The 19,314-nt window shown below is 50.9% G+C and overlaps 8 protein-coding genes across 8 annotated transcripts; 3 read left to right on the top strand and 5 right to left on the bottom strand.

Moving 5' to 3' along the window:
* Positions 1–1,861: 1,861 nt before the first annotated feature.
* MAA_04716 (high-affinity potassium transporter) lies at positions 1,862–4,608 on the top strand (the record flags this gene model as incomplete). Its single annotated transcript, XM_007822812.2, has 8 exons — positions 1,862–1,898; positions 2,010–2,130; positions 2,225–2,361; positions 2,429–2,785; positions 2,958–3,272; positions 3,340–3,454; positions 3,514–4,228; positions 4,399–4,608. The coding sequence occupies 8 exons, from the start codon at positions 1,862–1,864 to the stop codon at positions 4,606–4,608; spliced, it is 2,007 nt and encodes a 668-aa protein (XP_007821003.2).
* A 327-nt stretch (positions 4,609–4,935) lies between these two features.
* MAA_04717 (phospholipase D) lies at positions 4,936–5,943 on the bottom strand (the record flags this gene model as incomplete). The annotated part of the gene is made up of 1 exon (XM_007822813.1): positions 4,936–5,943. The coding sequence occupies one exon, from the start codon at positions 5,941–5,943 to the stop codon at positions 4,936–4,938; it is 1,008 nt and encodes a 335-aa protein (XP_007821004.1).
* A 1,105-nt stretch (positions 5,944–7,048) lies between these two features.
* Positions 7,049–8,353, bottom strand: MAA_04718 (uncharacterized protein; the record flags this gene model as incomplete). The annotated part of the gene is made up of 2 exons (XM_007822814.1): positions 7,049–8,181; positions 8,242–8,353. The coding sequence occupies 2 exons, from the start codon at positions 8,351–8,353 to the stop codon at positions 7,049–7,051; spliced, it is 1,245 nt and encodes a 414-aa protein (XP_007821005.1).
* A 669-nt stretch (positions 8,354–9,022) lies between these two features.
* Positions 9,023–9,427, bottom strand: MAA_04719 (uncharacterized protein; the record flags this gene model as incomplete). The annotated part of the gene is made up of 1 exon (XM_007822815.1): positions 9,023–9,427. One exon carries the CDS (start codon positions 9,425–9,427, stop codon positions 9,023–9,025), a length of 405 nt encoding a protein of 134 aa, XP_007821006.1.
* A 454-nt stretch (positions 9,428–9,881) lies between these two features.
* Positions 9,882–11,361, bottom strand: MAA_04720 (putative domain YCR061W, C-terminal; the record flags this gene model as incomplete). The annotated part of the gene is made up of 3 exons (XM_007822816.1): positions 9,882–10,271; positions 10,329–11,174; positions 11,239–11,361. The coding sequence occupies 3 exons, from the start codon at positions 11,359–11,361 to the stop codon at positions 9,882–9,884; spliced, it is 1,359 nt and encodes a 452-aa protein (XP_007821007.1).
* A 2,612-nt stretch (positions 11,362–13,973) lies between these two features.
* On the top strand, positions 13,974–14,291 carry MAA_10658 (uncharacterized protein; the record flags this gene model as incomplete). Its single annotated transcript, XM_011412376.1, has 1 exon — positions 13,974–14,291. The coding sequence occupies one exon, from the start codon at positions 13,974–13,976 to the stop codon at positions 14,289–14,291; it is 318 nt and encodes a 105-aa protein (XP_011410678.1).
* Positions 14,292–14,468: 177 nt separating this feature from the next.
* MAA_04721 (Mediator complex, subunit Med11) lies at positions 14,469–15,002 on the bottom strand (the record flags this gene model as incomplete). Its single annotated transcript, XM_007822817.1, has 1 exon — positions 14,469–15,002. The coding sequence occupies one exon, from the start codon at positions 15,000–15,002 to the stop codon at positions 14,469–14,471; it is 534 nt and encodes a 177-aa protein (XP_007821008.1).
* Positions 15,003–15,934: 932 nt separating this feature from the next.
* MAA_04722 (transcription initiation factor TFIID, subunit TAF5) lies at positions 15,935–18,683 on the top strand (the record flags this gene model as incomplete). Its single annotated transcript, XM_007822818.1, has 4 exons — positions 15,935–16,078; positions 16,446–16,628; positions 16,687–17,492; positions 17,552–18,683. The coding sequence occupies 4 exons, from the start codon at positions 15,935–15,937 to the stop codon at positions 18,681–18,683; spliced, it is 2,265 nt and encodes a 754-aa protein (XP_007821009.1).
* Between the last annotated feature and the right edge of the window lie 631 nt (positions 18,684–19,314).

The raw sequence follows: 19,314 nt of genomic DNA, 5'->3' as shown, positions 1-19,314 counted from the left end.
GGTGCCAGCAAAGCCATCGAGCGGCAGAGAACTTGCTGGGCACGATAATTTCCCTACACGCCGAGCAGCAAGTCATGTCTGTTGCTCTGGTCGTTTGATTGGGCACTTGCCGATTGAAGATTGAAGAGACTCGATTCAACATATTCTGCAGGTGAGTGGATCAATATAGCCATGCTGCTAAAGAATCCTCCCCCCTTTTAGCCGATGATGAGGCGTCAATTCACACACCATCTCGTTCTTTTCTGACGTATCATATCTCGTACATGAGTTCAAGCAAGCATCATAGGGCTAAGCTGATGAGGCTTGATAACACGGGCGGCATCTTGCTTGTGACTGTCACGGGTCCCTGCCGAGTTGACTGGCGGATGAAGTCGATGCAAACGCACGGAATGGTCTTCCAAATCAACATGGCACATCAGGTGGAAACTGTGCTATTACCAAGCTTTGCCTGTACTTGGTGCTCCCACTACGGCACTTCCATCAAGTAGAAACAACCTTGTGGAGTTGCCGCCATGTTAACAACTGATATGAGTCGATATTGTCTCAAACACTGCTGGGGAGACAGCTGAGACTTTCTCTTTTACTTGGAGATGTATGCAAGTTATGTCTCGCGGCACAAGGCTGCGGGCGGATTACTACAAGATCAGGCCGCGTGCCGCTGATCCTTGTATTCCCGCGTCTTTGCTGCTGCGGGCAGTGTTCATTCTGCTCTATCATGCTTCTACTCTCAAAATAAAACCCTGCTTCTGCAACAACGAGATGGTTGTGATGCAAGGAAGAAGATAAATCGCGGGGAGTGTATTATCGAGCCGCCAATTTATGTAGGGCTTCTGCGGCCCGAGACACCGATCTCACTTTTTGATACGGCGAATTCGAACACTCGGCTGACGCAAAGGAACAAGTCTCGGCACAGCATGTCAACTTGGGATTGTATGCTACTCTGGTAAAACCGATCTTAAATCCATCTCCACAGCTTTGGTGAGCTTCTATGGCCTAACAAACGGCAGAGGAGCGTCTGATCATGCTGACTCGTTTGAGGTTGACCGGGCAATATGAGTTTCGAGTCACGAAAGATGAGAGAGTTTGACTGATGAGGAAACAGATCTTGGGAAACAACAGTTACACTGCACGATACTCTTGGTCGTGGTCCAAGCACGAACAGCCCGGACCTCCTCGACGTGTCACCAGACCTGCTGCCATGCTGTGTGCCGCAAATATACATGGGACTCTCGTCCTCGGAATCGGGTTGTTTGCTTATTCGTTTTCTTCGTGCTGCATGTCTTGAATATGCACAAACACATCTCCGGGGCTCCATTTCCATGTTGGTATATAAAACCGGGTATCTGATGGGTCGAAATGAGATATGTTCCGCTCGTACAATGACTGTGTATATCGCGGCAAATGCTCATTTATAGCGATCACCATGACAGCGGACTTTTCTGTCCCCCGGAATTACGAAGCCGACTGGGTGCAACCCTCTTGTTTGCCATCGTGTCTTGGTTGAACGCGATACTGGGCCGTCAGTGTGCATGCCTTGCATGAGATGTTCTAGTAGGTATGCGGCTTTGAACCAGACAAGCAAGTGAGAGGCTGTGGAGGGATCTGAAGTGAAGACACGGGTAAAAAACTTGTTTTGGTCAGTCCATGAGGACAAGCAAGTCGACTCCGCGGAGAGATACGGGCTGCATATAAGTGTGGCAACCGATGTTTTGATATCTCTGAACTACTTGCCCCGTTCGTGCTACCCTTCCTTATCGTTTAAAAGATCAGTACCATCACTGCTGCTTGTTGATTTGTGTCACTATTGCCTACCTTATTTCCACTTATCATCACACTGCGAAACCCGAGGGTTGTTTTTACTATGCGGTGGCCGTCCCTAAACTTTATTACTTTACATTGTACGTTGGCAGTCCCTCTTCATATTCCGATTCCAACCGTCTTCGAATAGGGACTTATTTAGAAAACATCCTTGGTTAGTCAAATTATTAAACATGGCTAACTGGTCGCAGATGCCTACATCTTTGTTATGGGACTGTTGTCCATACCATTCCTGTACTTGTACGGGAACATATCTGCCATCGATGCCTACTTTATGGGTTCAAGTGCATCGACTGAGTCTGGGCTCAACGTGTACGTCCTCGCGAGAGCTCCCAAATCGTATTTCGATTTTGTGAGGGACCGGTTCCGTGGCCGACCAGGTTTAACCATTCGCGCCTGTCCATAGTGCCAATCTGAATGAGCTGAAGCTATATCAACAATTATACCTGTACTTTGCGACTGTATTCACGCAGATGGGTTTTGTGAACATCTTGGTGGTCGTTGTGCGGCTCTACTGGTTCAACAAACACCTTAACAGCTTTGGTAAGACCTCCCATACCAACCGAGATGCATGGTGACTTACAGCAGTGCCGACGCCATGTTTTCAAAGGCCCTGCTCTCCTTCATGCCCGTAGAAGAGGAGGCACAGACTCTCAGGAGGACTCTCGCTTGGAATACGGAGAACCCAAGGCATCTCCACCAGACACATCTGGGGTAGCAGAAACCAGAGCCTCTGGCAAAGTATGTGAAAAAGATGGTGTTCAACTGGCTGCCGACAACAACGGTGCTATCAGGGGGCCCTGTCAGGACTTGGAGAGTGAGGCCAGAGTATCTTACTCTTCGTTTGTGGAAGAGGCGATCGATGCAAGTGCACCGCACATCTCTTTCGACTCGTCAGCGGACAAACTCAGGCATCCCAGAAGCGATTCCGTATTATACGTCCCTGGTCCACGAGACAGAGATCTCGGTAACGATACATGACCCTCCCTGACACGATGCTGCAAGATGGCAACCATCTGACTTTGCTGACAGGACACCCTTTGGTGGAGCTGACTGGTCCGAGACTGAAAAGCAAAGAAGGCATGTAGGACGTAATTGAGTCCGCCCTTGGCACGACGACGTTACTTACCATGGCGCAGAAATCACAAGGTATGGAGAAGACGACAACGGGCAATATCGCCTTCAGACCCTGGGCCCCCTTCGCGAATCAAGATCTATAGACCGGGCCGCCGCTCTCGCATCGTCCCTGTTTGTTATTGGCAGCGAGCCGCCGCCTTCTTCAATCTCCAGAGAGCTCACCAGGCGTCGTCGAGCATCCGACGACATGCCATACTTGTCCACTGGCGCAAGCATTGGACGGAACTCGCGATTTTATAACTTGACCAGGCAAGATCGCAACGAGCTGGGGGGTATCGAGTACAGGAGTCTTAAACTTTTGCTCAAGGTAGTTGTCGGTAGGTGTCGTTGCTCTGTGGAAGAGCCTGCTTTGTTCGTCAACTGACCGATGGTGCCAAATCCCAGCCTATTACTTCGGCGTCCATCTAATTGGAGCCATCGGCCTGGTGGGCTGGATTCTGCATGCCGACTCCAAGTATGCCGCGCACCTTGACGAATTCGCCCAGGACAAAATATGGTGGTATGTAGAAAATCCACATGGAAACCGAGCTATGTGACTGTGTGACCAACACCACGCAGGGCCTTTTACACGTCTCAAACTGCCATTTGCAATCTCGGATTCACCCTCACGCCCGATTCAATGGTCTTTTTTCAAGACTCACCATGGGTAATGTTCTGGCTCAGTCTTCTCACGTTTGCCGGCAACACGCTGTACCCGGTCTTCCTACGATCCATCTTATGGACCATGTCCAAAATTACGCCTCGAGGCTCCTCGATCCAGGAACCTCTTCAGTTCTTGCTCACTCACCCTCGCCGTTGCTACGCGCTCCTGTTTCCCGGTGGAACCACATGGGCGTTGTTCGGCATCATTATCGGCCTCAACTTCCTCGGCACTCTTATCCTCCTCGTGCTGGATCTGCATAACCCGGAATTCACACACTTGACGCCGGCCCAGCGAGTGGCAGCGGCCTTCTTCCAATCCGCCGCGGCGCGACACACCGGCGCAGCTTCATTTACTCTGTCGAATCTAAGTCCCGGTGCGCAATTCACTCTCCTGGTCATGATGTATATTTCCGCATTCCCCATCGCCATGAGCATTCGCTCCTCCAACATATACGAAGAGAAGTCGCTTGGGTATTATGCGCAGGACCCGACGTACAACGAAGACAGAGGGGCGTCGTATTTATTCCAACATATGCAGAAGCAGCTGGGTTTTGATCTGTGGTACATCTTTTTGGGGTTGTTTTGCTTGAGTGTTTCCGAGGCGACTAAACTTGCAGATCCCAATCAGCCGGTATGTTTTTTTTTCTCTTTTGTCTATTTTTGGGGACATTTCCATCGTCAAGTTAGGGGGCAAGTTGCTGACCGCAATGAGGCTTTTTCATTCTTTGCCATATTCTTTGAAGTGGTTTCGGCATAGTAAGTTCTTTTCTTATTGACATGGCGACTCTGTCTCGACCAAAGTTTACTGAGGCTGATTTGTTCCCCAGCGGCGGTGTTGGCTTAACCTTAGGCTACCCAGACATTACTTCGGCCTTGTCGACAAAGTTTACTACGTTTGGAAAGGTCGTCATGTGTGCTATGATGCTTCGTGGCCGACATCGGGGGATGCCGTATGGTTTGGACAGGGCCATCATGCTTCCTGACGAGCGGCTTGTGGAGCGTTCCGCGTAAGTTTCTTGTTCTCGAAGAGACTACAACGGCTTATACCAGGTCCGTCATTTTGCTATTTCCTTGTACGAGGGCGATGGAGGTCGATTCGATTCAACAACGCACCAAGTTTGCCAGCGATACTTGGGAAGGAGTAAAATAATTTTATTGAATCACAAGCACATGCCCCCCCGAATACAACACGGCAGTCTAGTATGTCGACGTAAAAGCCATCATGGGGTAGACACACTTTACTCTGGAGACTGTATCCGCCACAGAGCAGGAGCACGTTGAAGCAACAAACTCGGCTTGATAACGTCCTGAAATGCAATATAGCCATATGCCTGTTATTTACTTATTATCCGACTCATTATTTAGACGTCGATCCCACGGCTTATCGTAAATGTTGGCCAAATACCGGTACGGATGACTGTCGATCCAGTCAATGATATTCCTAAAGGCGAAAAACGGCGCGTCGTGCTCGTCAAAGTCGATGGTTCTGAAGCCGAAAACAAGGCCATCGACACCAGCATCCATCAGCCTGTCGACGTACACGGACTGATCACCCGACACGGTCCAGGCGTATGTTTTGCCAACATCGTCCCTGCTCTTGGCGCCCCGTTTGAGCTCCGAGCAAACATAGAACCTCTCCTCGTTGCAGTGGCCGAAGCGCGGCGTCGCCAAGTTGAAATATCCGTACGACATGACCCGACTGTCGGGTGCCGAGGGTCCGTATTTCCAAAAGGAAGCATTTACCTCTGCCAGCTCACCCTCGAGAGAGATGGCCTCCATGTCGTTGAGGTCGTCCTGGAGGGACGCATAGGCACTCCCATTGACGCTCTCGAGGTGGAACCCGTAGAGAACGTAGATGCCTTGGCTCTGAAGAATATTGCGAGAGAAACCGATCAGCCTGTCGAATATGCAGCGAGGGTAGTGCGGCGTGCACCAGTCCGGGCTCCGAAGGTCCAGCCAGACGAGGCAGATGTTTCTGCCCTCGATGCGAAACTTGACAATCTCTTTGAATAGATTCTCGACTTTATCCCCTGCGGAGCGGCCTCTGCCATCATAGTCGGCCCACCATCCGGTGTGTATCCATCCCCAGACGGGGATGTATAGGGCGTTGGCCCCCATTTGCAGAGCATCGAAGGCACCTTGCTTGGTGAGTACTCTGTTGGCAATGGCGTAGAATGGCTTTGGGACTATGTCGGGAACGTAACCCCCGCGTGTGAGGTTGGTTGTGTTGGACACGGAAACACTGGCGGCATCTTGCGATAGATAGCCGGCGACAGGAGTGAGCCGACCGAGCGAAGCCAGAGCCCAGAGGGCCCAGCAGCCCGTGAACTTGGATATGACGACCATTTTGAGATTTTTTGGGGGTGTTGCAACAGAGAAAGAGAGTGGTTGGCTGAGCATTCCTCTGCGCGTGAAGAAATGGGCAGAACCGCGTCGGCTTACACGACGGCGTGGCTTCACGACGATGCACTCCTGGCTTCTGGACAAGCGCCAACTTGGGCAAAACTCAAAAACCAGCTACTAGACAGCGGTCCATATTGTGTAGACTATCGATGCTACACCCTCTTTTTTTTTCCTCGTTGAGCCCGCTTTGTGAAATAGTGTAGCCTCCCGTGCCCAATGGCAAACCTGTCGATGACCATGTCCCGCGCTGGATTTCGAATGGAAGCGGTTTCCGGCACCGCCTACAAGTGCACTGTGTTGTATCTACTAGCAGAATATAGCTGTGCATGTGTACATCCTTCCAGTTTGGCTTTAGCCTTGAATTTAAGCGTCTTGATGCCGCCATCCAAGATACGTAGAACGAAATGGGTTAAATCGCGACCTAGCGGCGTGTATGGTCCCTTTGTTAGACCTCGTCTGTCACCGTGAGAAACGCCGTCGCGAATAGAGTTTGTCAAAAGAACAAAATTGAAGGTGTTTGGTCCTATTTATGTATCTAGGCGTGTCAAGTCATGCCCAGCGGCACATGTACAAGCCCATGACTCTGCCGGTCCGGACTCCATTGGTCCCAGGGCTGCCGATGGCCTGAATGCCAAATACACGGATATTCAGGAGACTATCACGACGACTAGGCAATACATGGGACATTCTGTGCTTTCGGTTTCTGCATCTTACCTGCGAATCAGGCGGAGTCTTGCGACACACGGACATGAATGGCCTGGATACTGACACAGAGAGGCCTTTATGCGGCAACTGTGATGAGATAATTTTGTATTATTTCTGTATATCATGGCATCATAACTCCCGTGTAACCCAGTTTCCAGCGTGAATCCATCCCAGATCTCGAGCCAAGTACACGAAGCGCCTGTGTCGCAAGTCGGAAACCAGCACCGTGAAATCTCGTTGGTGGTCCCAGGCTCAACAGCCATCCTTTTGTCCCAACCTGGGCACAATGTTAACCTCGCCTATATAGATGATGCTGTAAGCCGGGCAACTGCCCGAAAAGAATCTACTCCTCCTCACTTAGCATCTCCGAATCGGACGAACTGTCATCAGATTCGCAAATGTCCATAGCATTTCCTTGTGAGATTGCGTCGTCTTCACCGTGACCGTCATCATCATCTAGTTCCATATAACGAGATGGCTCTAACCTCAAAGTGTCTTGCAGATTGTCATCATGTTCATGCATGTCGTCGTCGTCGTCGTCGTATTCCTCAATCTTGTCGAAACAGAATATTTCCATGTCTGGAATGTAAACATCAACAGCATCTTCATCTCCAAAGTGTTGTTCAAAGCCCTTCCTATCCATCGCCAATTCTACCTCTGGCAGGTCATCTACTTCTTCATCGTCCACTGCCATATATACTCCCAGGTCGACAGTGTCATGCTCACCATGGCCACCAACAATCTCCACGTCGTGAACGATATTAGAATTTCCGTATTCGTCATAAATTGGCCGTGTATCCACGTGGTTGTTCATGTATATTTCGTCGGGGTGTTGGTCGTCCTCGTCACCGTCGTGGACATTGCACGGTGCCACGCCCGGAAACGAGACGGAGCCTTCAGAATCAGAATGCTGCCAAGCATCCGTGCCGGACAAGTCGGTAATAGAACCAACGACAGTACCCAAGCTGTCGTGCCTAGCGCCAACGCGTGTAGAGCCGCTCAGCGTATCATCGACTGCAGGAGAGGGGACCTCTTCACGGTCACTGCCGCCCTTATTGGCAGTCCACTCTGGCAGCAGGGACTCGCCGATGAATATGTTTTCAAGTTTGATGCCCAGCGCCCGAGCCTGACGCAACCTTTGATTGCTCTTGTCTCGAATCTGCCGCTGCAGAAGCTCTCCCAACTTTTGAGCAAGGTCAAGGTGAAGGAGGTGCATTTGTATTGTGTGGTGGAGGGACTCGTTTTCTGGGTCCCAATAGAGAGTGCTCCAGGTAGGAAGACAGTCTGCGCCTATGTAAAGATGCTCTAGTTTAATGCCTTGTTCTCTTGCTAGTTGGAGACGATGGTTGGAGTCGTGTCGAAGCGCCTCGGCCAATTTATAGGGAACCAATCCCACGGGCAACGAGTTGCGGAGCGACTCGGACAGAGCTTCGATTCTGGCCGTTAGGTGTTGGGCGTCGTCGCAAGCTGAAGCGCCTTGTTAGTTTTAATCGATGTTAGTTTTAATCGTGTACGATATTTAGTACTAAACCGTACCGCTGCCAGTTGCCGCTCGTGTAACAGTTACACAAGCTTGGTCACTGCCACGCCGGGCGCTTCCATTGCCAGGTAGCACATCTTCCTTCGTAGCGACTCCGGTGTGTCCCATCGCAGGCCAGTCATTTATTTTGGATGATGCATTCCCCAAGAGCTTATTGAAGTAAAAATGGGTGACTTGAAATAAACGAAACTGGGCTGAGGAAAGTGCAAAGTGCCCCCGCAAGAACATTTGGATCGAGATTCTTTTTGGTTCTGATTTCATCTCTGGAAGAGGGAAAAGAGAAAAAAAGGAAGAAAAGAGAAAAATGGGAGAGAAGGAGGGAAAAGGAACAAAAAGAGAAGAGAAGAGATCAGAGAAGACAAAGTGGTGAAAAGAGCACATGTACCAAGCTGTTGCAACAATAGCATTAAGCAATGGCAGTCACGGAGTTGCTTGCTATTCATTAGCACCCACTTTCGCACAATCAACGACATGACTGAATCCAAACAGACAATAGGATCCCACCTCATTGCTCTGCTCCGTCATCTCTCCCCCTTCAACACCACTCGCATGCATTTCAAAGTCGCCAGCACAACCAAAAGAACCAGTCACCAGTATAATATTTCTCAACTTTTATCAATCCCCAACGCCTTTCCGTGACCGTGAAGAAAAAACACACGTTAACCATATACCGTGTCGCAATAATCGTCATGCCAAACACCAAATGCCACGCCCGCCTCTCCCCATCATCCCATCATAAAATCTTCAAGGGCAAAGAGCGTGGCCATTATCCGCACATCACTGGATATCCATGTCGTTCTCCGCATTCAGCTGCTTCTCAACCTCGGCATCCACATCAGGCGCATCTACAAGACTCGTCAGTGCTGCCCTTGACCAAGACGCAAAAAGAAATTCAGTCGCAAGTTCAGGCTCACCCAGCATCTGCTTCTCCCCCTCGGCCTCCATTCTCCTCTTTAGCGCATACCCCATCTTCTTCTCCAGCTTCCTCGCCTTTTTGGCGCTCACTTTCGCCCGCGGACCGCTCGTGGGCAGGATCCCGGGTCTTGCGCCGCGGGCGACGTCCTGCTTTGAAATTTTGTTCCGGGCCAATTCGCTGCGCTTTCTGCGGACCTTTTTGGCGGCGGATGCGCGGGCGGCGAGCCGGTTCTTGGACGGGCCGTTGGGGTTCTTGACGGACGGCATGTTGGATTTTGAGCCTCTTTCTTGCGGCTCTGATGATGGTGTGCAAGGTGGAAAACGAAGTGGCATGTTTTCTCTGCGTCAACTTTCGGTCACCGCAGAATCTGCCCCACCGTATAAGTTGCGGATGTGGATGGGCAATCCCCCACTTGGTCACTAGCCAGAGAACGCACATCTGTGGTGGCGCCGACTGCATCCGCCGTCGACAACATACACATACGTAGCTTAGACGCCACTCCTTTGGAGATGAGAAATCGCATACTTTGACGGACCACACTCGTAACGATGAAGACACTCGGAAACTGCTATGCTCCTAAAACTAAGTAATACCCAAAGGCTTGAAGCCAAATATAAAATTACCCATCACCAGTACGCCTCTTGCATGAATACCCAAAACACTCGAGACTGCGAAATGACCAATCTCGATTCTTCTATCCTCGTCTCAAATTTTTAACCTCTACACCCGTCCGTGATTGTTCTTGCCAAGAGTGCTCGGGGTGTCTATGCTTGGACGGTCCAAGCTTGCTCTCAGCATAGCCTGACCCTCCCCACCCTCGTCATCGCTCATGAGGCCGTCTAGTTCAAATTGCTCAGCATCCCGGAGCTGGCCCTCCTCGGCAGCATGTCCACTGGCACGGGAGTGGCCGTTGGATAAGTCCTTGGTGTTGATGTCAGGGTTGGCGAGGCGGTCGTAAAGGTGGACAAGCATGTTGGTAAACAAGAAGACGAGAAAGGCCAGCGAGTACATGATGAGGATATATGAGACGCCGTCCATGCTGGATTGAGCAACGAGGTTCATCTGCTCCTCGGTGGCACCCATAAAAAGGAAGCCGGCAGCGTACAAAAGCTAATGCCAGTTAGCAAGAGGAACTGTTAGAAATCGACACCGAGGCGGTACACGTACAAAGACGGGAATGTATTGGAAGCTGTTCCAGGAGCGTCCGCTCTCTGATAGAGATTGCTTATCCTTCAAAACAAAAGAAATCTCGATAATTCGGGAGAGTCCTGCGGCCATCAAGGTTTTCCCGAATGTGCTGTGTGTCATGGCACTAACCATCAGCTCTTGAGGGTGTGCCGACATGGCCCAGCCAGTCACCAGGATGACGAAGCCGGGGATGAAGTTGCGCTTTGGATTGCCATCTCGATCCCTGCTGAGCCACATACCCGCCAGGCCGGCGCACCACCAGATGATGCCCATGGTTGTGTGCTGCCAGTCGTTCTTGACCCAAGCGGTCCCCCAGCGGTGTTCGGTGAAGGTGTTGACGCAGCCCCAGGCTGCAATGACGGCGCTATCAAAGAATTCCTGCGATCGTCCGGTCCGCTGGATCCAGATCTGGCCAACGAGAAGTATAATGGTCAAAATGACACCATACGCGATAAAAGCGCCTCCCATGATAAAGTGGGCGGCACACTGGCCAACATGCTCGCCCTGGCAGAACCCGAGAGCCGTGATTCCGCCAAAAATCATCTGTGTCCACGACAACAGAGGCATCGCCTTTCCGATAATTGAATGGCATGGTCGGATCAGCTTTCTGATCTTGCCATTCACGCCCTTCTCCCAGTGGCCTTTCAAGTAGAGACCAAGAACCACCTGGCCGATCAAGAGGAGCTGCAGGATGTTGGCAAAGACGGAATGAATATTGTGGCTGACGAATTCTCGGCCGCCGTGGGCATGGCCCAAGAAGAAACCTAGAAGGGCGAGAGCTGAACCGAGAACTTGTGTAGGAACGTGCCATCGAGACTTGGTGATCTGAATCGCAGAGTTAGCAAAGTTGGCGGTCACAGACATTGTCCATGAACAAAGTGCTTCTTACTCCCAGCACCATCCCGATAGGGAAGATGACACCGTAGGCAAACATGTTGATAAAGATGTGAATCCATAATGTCGTATCCTGTAGCACACGCGTCAGACCTCGCTCGGATTCATATTCATCCATTTTCCTGTCGGCTCACATCCTCCTCGTCGATAATGGAGTACTAACCAGCGGTTCCAAGGAGACAGTCTGTCCCTCGGGAATATGGCTGTCGCCATGATCGTGTCCGTCGGCCATTTTCCCCAAAGTCGTTATGAGGAGGAAGAAGGACAAGAGTGTCCCTCTCGCCAAAGGGTCGCCCATGGCCGCGTTTCGAGTTGCTGGGCCCGGACCCTCCGGATGACAAGCTGAAATGCGTCCGTCGCTGAGGCGTGTGGAGTTGAAGCTGAGACGGTCGCGGCGTGAAGCCGTCAGGAGTTGGGACGACGGGGCGAATGAAAAAATGGCCTGTTGTAAAGTTTCGTGGCCAGGGTACAGGCAGAACACCTGAATGTCCCGCGCAACTTGTTGTGTTCTTACTCAACAATCAGTCAACGGGGAAGCGGAGGGTCGAGGAACGGCAAGTGGAAGTTGGACAGGAGGAAAGAGATCCAAGCTCTCTGGTTGGTCCGCAGGAAGCGAGTACATGTCACTACTACAGGACAAAAAAAAATACGGGGTGCTGGCTACGCCTTCGCAGCCCATGTCAAGACTTAAAACTAATCGCTGGTTGGTAATAGGGCGCAGAATTCAGGGAGGGAGGGAGGACCCAAAACAAAAATAGAGACATGGAAAAAACAAGCACTGGCACCAGACAGGAATCGAACTTGACGCAGACCTGCCTCCCCAAACGACACGAATCTTGCAGGCCGCCTTGCATCGACTTGGGTCATGATAGCTCATTGCAATGCGCGTATACTCTGCACTTGTCGACGGCTAGTTTTATTAAGCAGAGAAAGCGGGAAGAAAGGGCAACGATCGCTTCCCGGAGGAAAAAAATCCCAAGCCGGATCTGTAGCCTCTTGCGGGCGGGGTTGGCGTCGCAGGCTTCCCGCGTCAATAGCAATGCAATCGGTTGACCACTCAATGGCACCAGGATGGGTGCAACAAAATACATGTACCGTCTGGTTGACCCCTAATTTGATCCTGTGCGACAGTCCAAATGAATAGGCTTTGGCGTCCCGTCACGTACTCGTCAGCAATCGCGAGGCATCAACTTGAAGACGGCTGAAGCGGACTCCGAAACAGAATGATGACTGGAGAGTGAGAGGGAGACGTCTCAACGTGAGTGACGGGCCTCAGCGACTAACATCAAATTGAACATTAAATTTGACCTGGACATAGACCAGGGCCATTCCAGGGAGTCATGGTCCCTGTTGGAGCTGGAGCATGCACTGCCTGGTACTCCGTATCAAAGACTCAATAGCCTTGCCAGCATAACTTTTGGGCTGATGCCAACTCATCTCACATCAGAGGTGTCTGTCAAGGCTTGCACAACACCAAGCTGCGTGCACCACCATCGCCACAATCAACACCGAAACAAAGTCACCGCTCCAGCAATCGAGGGCGCTGCCACAGACTGCTATGGGATACCAGAGGCACAAGCGCTCCTGCTTATTTCCTGTTACTATCCGCGCACTCCATCGTAGGCCGACAATTGCCTCGCATGGATGACCACATGGCAGCCACGTCTTTACCAGCATTCACGTGTCAAACAGCTAATAAAGAAGCATGCTTGCCACAGGCAGAATGTTCTTGAGCTCCACGGCCATGTCGTCTCCTGCTTGTATCGGCCATCTCGCTTTCCCGGATATGCACAATGCTTCTTCCGTACCATCCCAATCTCAAGTACCACAGAACCTCTTCAAACCTTGGAAGCAATAATTCTTCGCCTTTGTATAATCTCCAAGTGGCTATATACCAGGCCCATCTTATATACGGTATAATGCCGTCTCTCGTCACCATTCTCACTGTTCGTCAGCATAGCCCTAATATCCTGCACAATGCGCAATATAGATTGAGGGTTTCCTGGCTACTTGGAAAGCGACAATATTTTGTGCATTTCAGCAACGCCGGATGGCTTCATTGAACTCGGAAAATCCTTCAAGTGCTCTTCCCGACCATGAAATTGCGTCCTCAGACTGTTTGCAAGCCTGGACTTAAAATTTTCCTCCCTCAACGAAAAATAGGAGAAGAAGATTATCTCCAGTTGTTGCGGACCCAGAACCTTGTTTGGTTGCGATTGACACTTGACTCGCTTCTTCTCGATGCATACAGCTTGTCGGACTGCGTCGGCTCTGCTAGAACTACACATCATCGGTGAATCCAAAAAGTTTGTCATGCAATGCATAGCCAACGATGGAGAAACTCACAGCTCATTGAGAAGACGAAAAGTCGGTGCACTATTATTCGTACGAATTGTGTTCAGTGCCACCAGTGACCATTGTGATCTGATTGCCTTATAATCTCGTCAAACTAGCCCTCGCACCAAGTCTTCTGTCCAACTTGAAGTTGAATTTGCTATCATATCCAGGCAAACAAACCTCGTGTCCATTTCATATTTCTTGACAATCTTTTTGCCAAACTTCAAGTCTCGCATCTCCCCAAAGTTGACAGCCGCCTCACCAAGAAAGAGATACTTGTCAAGTGCGCTCATCAACAGGCACAATTGTTGCGTCAGAAGAATTGTGCATCATCTCCAGAAATCGAGCATCATGTATATATTCCATCGCTCTGGGATCATCAATAGGCTTGGCATGCCATCGCTCGCAGCGACCGACCATCAGATTTATACTCGTGAGCCGGAGCTCACCCCCGAAGCGCGATACGGCATCATGATAGCACTCGCCATTTCCAGCGGCGCATTCTTCGTGGCGTGTATAGGCCTCACTATTTCAATGTGCGACTGGCGAATGAGATACCTGCATTTACGAAAGGAACTCGACGAGCGTGGATATGGCATGGCAGCAAGACCCTCAGCACAACTAGACAACCAGGCGGGAGAGACGCAGGGCGGAGAGGTTCAGGCCCAGGCAACAGAGGAAGCAGCCCCCAGAGCATCTGGAGCTTTGTAGCTTTGAGATGGTATAAAGCAGGGACAGGACGTGGGAGCTCGGAATACATCAAGTTTGGGTTCGCAAAACATATCAACGCCGAATTCAGTTTCCTATTATTAGCCCCAAACGCCTGTCGCTAATCGCCGTGTGATATTTCCCATAACAACAATACTCCATTCATTCAAGCTGTTGTCGTCATGATCCAGTCCCATTCTGCTGCTTCTGCAAGAATTCTTTGGCATCCTGCCATAGCTCTGCCTCCATGTCGCGTTCTACTCTCGTGCTCCGACTGTTCAGCCAGCCAACGTCTAGGTTTCCCACCGTCCCCACGCCATTCGGCTTCAACGATCCCTTGGTGGCCCCATTGGGATCTTGACGCGGTGTATTCGACAGACGTACGATCCCGGCTTCTTCTAGCGCCATGATCTGCCGCTTCATTCTCACGTCTATGCTATGGAGTGTTGTGAGGAATGAGTCAGTGGCGGACTTGAACGCTTCTTTTTGAGCGGGCGGATCTAGGGACGAGGTCTCGCCGTTGGGTGCTGAGGTGTTTGATGCCTGTGTGGTCAGGGCATTAAGAGCTGTGGCGGTTTGACTCATGAGTTGGGCGATTGACTTGTCGATGGCATTGAGTTGGTGAATGTTCTCTTCAATGGTGAATGGCTCCGAGACCCGACTTTGTTGTGACTGGCCATCCTGGCTCATGATGAGATCGTTTGGTGACGCCATGCTGTTCATAGGTAGAACCTATATGCCTTTGTTTAGAGAGAGGCTATACCCTTGTTTCTGGTGGAGATGGCGTTTCGCAAATTTTGTCGAGTGATGATGCTCGGGGGACAAATAAAAGTATATGAAATGGACTCTTGTTTGAAAGATACAATTCAAGTTCTTTTTCTGGTTAAATGTTGATAAAGACAACTGTGGAAGATGGAGTTGCGAACTTGCGATGTGATTTGAGTTTGAATCTCCCACCTGTATGACCTGCATGGGTCTACGCAGGCACAACAGTAGTGGGGCCGGGGATCAATTTGTTAGGTACCCGGTACTTAGGTCCCTCGAGTAGAGGCGCCTGCCGTCACCTGGAAATACCAAAAATATGTAAAGGAGTATTCAATAAAATTCTGGATTTCTTTATTAGTAAAGGCTTTATATCATCGACGTTAAAACACGAGTTTTACTTGCATGATCTAGCGGCTTCATATTCGCACTTTTCGTAAACAGGAATGCATGCAAGTATCCAGGTACCTATCTCTTCGTCTAAACACCGGCAAAACCAAAGTCTAGCTCTCAACCAACTTGTACGCGACCAACTCAAACTGCTCGGGCAATATAAAGTTGAAGCTCAACTCATTGAAGCACTCGGCAACCACACACATCGAGGGTGGCCGTCACGATTCCGGAGCACCCTCTTGCACATCGAGGGTGAGGCACACGTACGCTTGTTGCAAGAGTTGAGAGAGTGCATAAGCCTGCCGACCCCGAACATTGCCGACCGCATTGCTTCCACCGTTTCTGGGACTCACCTGCTACCAGACGACGACATTCATCACAGATCCAGTTTCCGTGGTTTCCCATCACGCACCATCTCGTTATTCTTCACATCGGCATTTTCATACTCCGTTTGGAATCCTTGTGTTCGACACTGCCTCGATTAGGCCGTAATGAGCGGGCAACCTCTGGCTGGCGCGCCAGCTGCCAACTATGCTGCGCAGCCGGCAACCTCACCGGCTGGCCCAGCACCAGCACCAGGGGGCAATGCTGGTGCCACCGGCGGTGCCATGTCAAACCAGAATCTCAACCAGATAGTAAGTGAGCCTTTGACTCTTCACTTCAAGGGCTGCATCATAATCGTCAGCTGTTCCCGCTTGATTTTGCGTTCCTTCGTTCCTCCTTCTCTTTGCTTTCTACCGCTTCACACGGCCGCGTCGGCCTCATTCCTTGGCATTCTGCTGCGACCTGTTCCATCTCACGATTTCGCCGTCTTCTATGGCTGTTCTATTGGCGACCCAGCCCTGCCATGAGTGACATCCAAAAAGTCAGTCTGTGGTGTTGTGAGCTCCGACTCCTGCTCATGTGCTTGTGGGATATTGGTTGGACTATTTCTTCATCTGCACTTCTTTCGCCAGTAACCGAAATCTTTCTTTGAAACTGAATGCTGACTATTGACCCTAGGTCACCGACTATCTGCTGAAGAGAGGCTTTAATCGTACTGAGGAGGTATTTCGACAAGAGTCCAAACACTTGGGGCCAGACGGAAAGCCCATCCAGCAACTAGCCAATATTGGTCCCAAGAAGTATCAGAAAGCTTTTAAACTTTTGAAGGAATGGGTAGACAACAATTTAGAGCTCTACAAGGTAAGCCTTCCTGTGTCAATATCGTTTCTTCACATTCACCATTGACGCTGTGGAGTAGTTTGAGCTGTCAAAGCTCCTCTGGCCCATGTTTGTATACGCCTTTCTTGAACTTGCTGGACATGGCTACGCAGAAGATGCGAAAACATTTCTCAAGGAATTGAGCAGTTATTTCCAACCCGTACATGCAGATGATCTCAAGACATTCTCCACAATAGCATTACCTCAGCATGTCGCCGAGAACCCTACTGCGAAACTGTACAAGGAAAACAAGTACCGAATACCACTTAACCAACACGCCACGGGCGATTTGTTCAATTTTTTGGAGAGAGAGTCCGAGCAAGGGGGGTCCGTCATTCGCCAGCTTCTTGTTACCTATTGCCAGATTGACTCAACTGCCCGTGGCCCCATTACTCCTTTCAGCTTCGAGGCCGTCTTCAGGCGCTCCAAGAACGCTGATATTGAAGAAATTGATGCCAAGGAGGGTATCCCAGGGGTCAATATCGGCCTTTCGAACAAGGACATCCTCGACCCGGCTCAACCGCTTAAATTGGGACCTTTACCAATGGATCCTGATCTGCGAGACGATGTACGTGCTGAGATTGAGGATGAGGAAAAGCGAAACCCACCTGCAGAGGGCACGAATAGCATGCTGGAGGACTTTGACCAGAAGATTAAACGCGAGGAAGATGTAGATGCCCCGAGCAGAGCCGATCTGCCACTGCCTCCCTCAAGGCCTCGAGACATTATGCTCGAGATGCAAAAGGTCCGAGAAAACCGAGACCGGTTCAGGATTGACGGTCGTACGGGCGGCATTGGAACATCCGTCAGTGCTTGCATGTTTACGTTTCATAATACGTTTGGCACGTGAGTTATTACCGTTTCGTACCAAAAATTATCTCTACATTTCTAACCATTGCAACCAGCGTGTCATGCATGGACTTCTCTGATGATGGGCAGCTAGTCGCGGCTGGCACAAGCGAGTCCTATATTCGCGTTTGGTCCCTTGACGGCAAGGGCCTTCCTACAATGAATGCGCACGAAAAGGACGCCAAATTTAACAGTCGCAAATTGATTGGGCATGCCGCACCAGTATACGATGTTTCCTTCTCCGAGTCAGCATCTGGTCCCGCTCAGAGGTTGTTTGGTGACGAAGGCCGACACAACCCTGTAATGGATGGCAGGCCGAAACTCCTGCTCTCCTGCTCAGCCGACGGTCATGTTCGATTGTGGTCTTTGGAGTCTTGGGCATGTCTCTGCCTATACAAGTCTCACGATGGCCCCATATACCGCACACTCTGGGGCCCGCACGGGCACTACTTCATAAGCGGCGGTTACGACAAGGCGCTGCGTGTTTGGATGCAAGATCATGCTTCACCACAACGCCTCTTGGTGGGGCACGACACTGCCATATCCGCGATTGCTTGGCACCCAAATGGCATGTATGTATTCTCTGCGTCGGACGAAACGGATAAATCTATTCGTATGTGGTCCGTGGTGACTGGGGCTTGTGTACGAGTCTTTGCCGGCCACACTGATCACATCACGGCTCTTGAGTGTGCTCCCAATGGAAAGATTTTAGCCAGCGCAGATCTGGCGGGCAACATCTTCTTCTGGGACCTTGCCAAAGGCACTCGTATCAAGCGTTCCCGTGGCCATGGACGCGGCGGGATTTGGTCTCTGAGCTTTAGCGTGGAATCTAATGTCCTCGCTTCCGGCGGTCAAGACGGTACAGTCCGGCTATGGGATGTCGAAGAGCCAGTCGACCCTCACAAGGCGGCTGCCCACGCTGGTTTGGAGGCCGCGGCCGCTTCTGCAGCCGCCGATGGCGCTGCTGCGACTGGTGCGGCCACGGATGCCTCTCGTGCGAATGCCGCTGCAGGGCAATCTACCGCTGTTCCAACCTCTACTGGAACGCAGAAGAAGAAAGGCAAAGAAGTCATGGTTACCCATGACCAAATCAGTGCTTTTCCCACCAAGAAGACGCCTGTCATGAGAGTCAAGTTCACGCGAATGAATCTTGTTATGGTCGGTGGCTGCTACGACCCCGAACGATAGGGCTGTTCGGTCGTAGACTCGCCAATGTTGATGAATCGGTCGTGGTTATGCGACAGTATGCTGCCCTCCCGAACTCGGTCATTGGCGGCACGACGAGTCGCTAAGCGCAACAATAGGAGGAGGTTTAACCGTGAAAATGGAGAGAGCAAAGCAAGTAGCAGAGTGGCATGCAAGGCGTAAAGGTATTTTGGTGGACTGCAATCGGCGTTCTCGGCTGGCAACTTGTACCATGGATCAGGATTGACGGGGGGGTTGCTTGGGGGTGTGACGGAGCATCAGCTCCCCTGATGTTACGCCTGTAATTGTATAGATAGATACCTCGGTCATTGAGACATATTGGGAGTCTAGCGCATTAGCTGTTAGTTTTTGAACCAGTTGTCTTTAATGCTTCCACGTTGCCCATGAGGCTCCAATAATTATCCGAAGAGCTCTGAACGGAATATTGTCAAGTATCGGAAGCCGCGCCAAAGTGGGGCCCAAGTTCAAGGTCCATGCGGTGCTTTACGCAAGTGTGACCACTGACACTGACGTTTGCTCGGTGCCCGCCGTCTTGAGCATCATCTTCTGCCAACATCGTCATCCTACATCGGCCTCTCGTCACCTCGTGCCAGCCCATTGCCGCCCATCCCAC

This window comes from Metarhizium robertsii (genome assembly GCF_000187425.2).
Source record: "Metarhizium robertsii ARSEF 23 chromosome Unknown MAA_Scf_1, whole genome shotgun sequence".
NCBI lineage: Eukaryota > Fungi > Ascomycota > Sordariomycetes > Hypocreales > Clavicipitaceae > Metarhizium > Metarhizium robertsii.
This window is presented reverse-complemented; position numbering and strand designations above follow the sequence as displayed.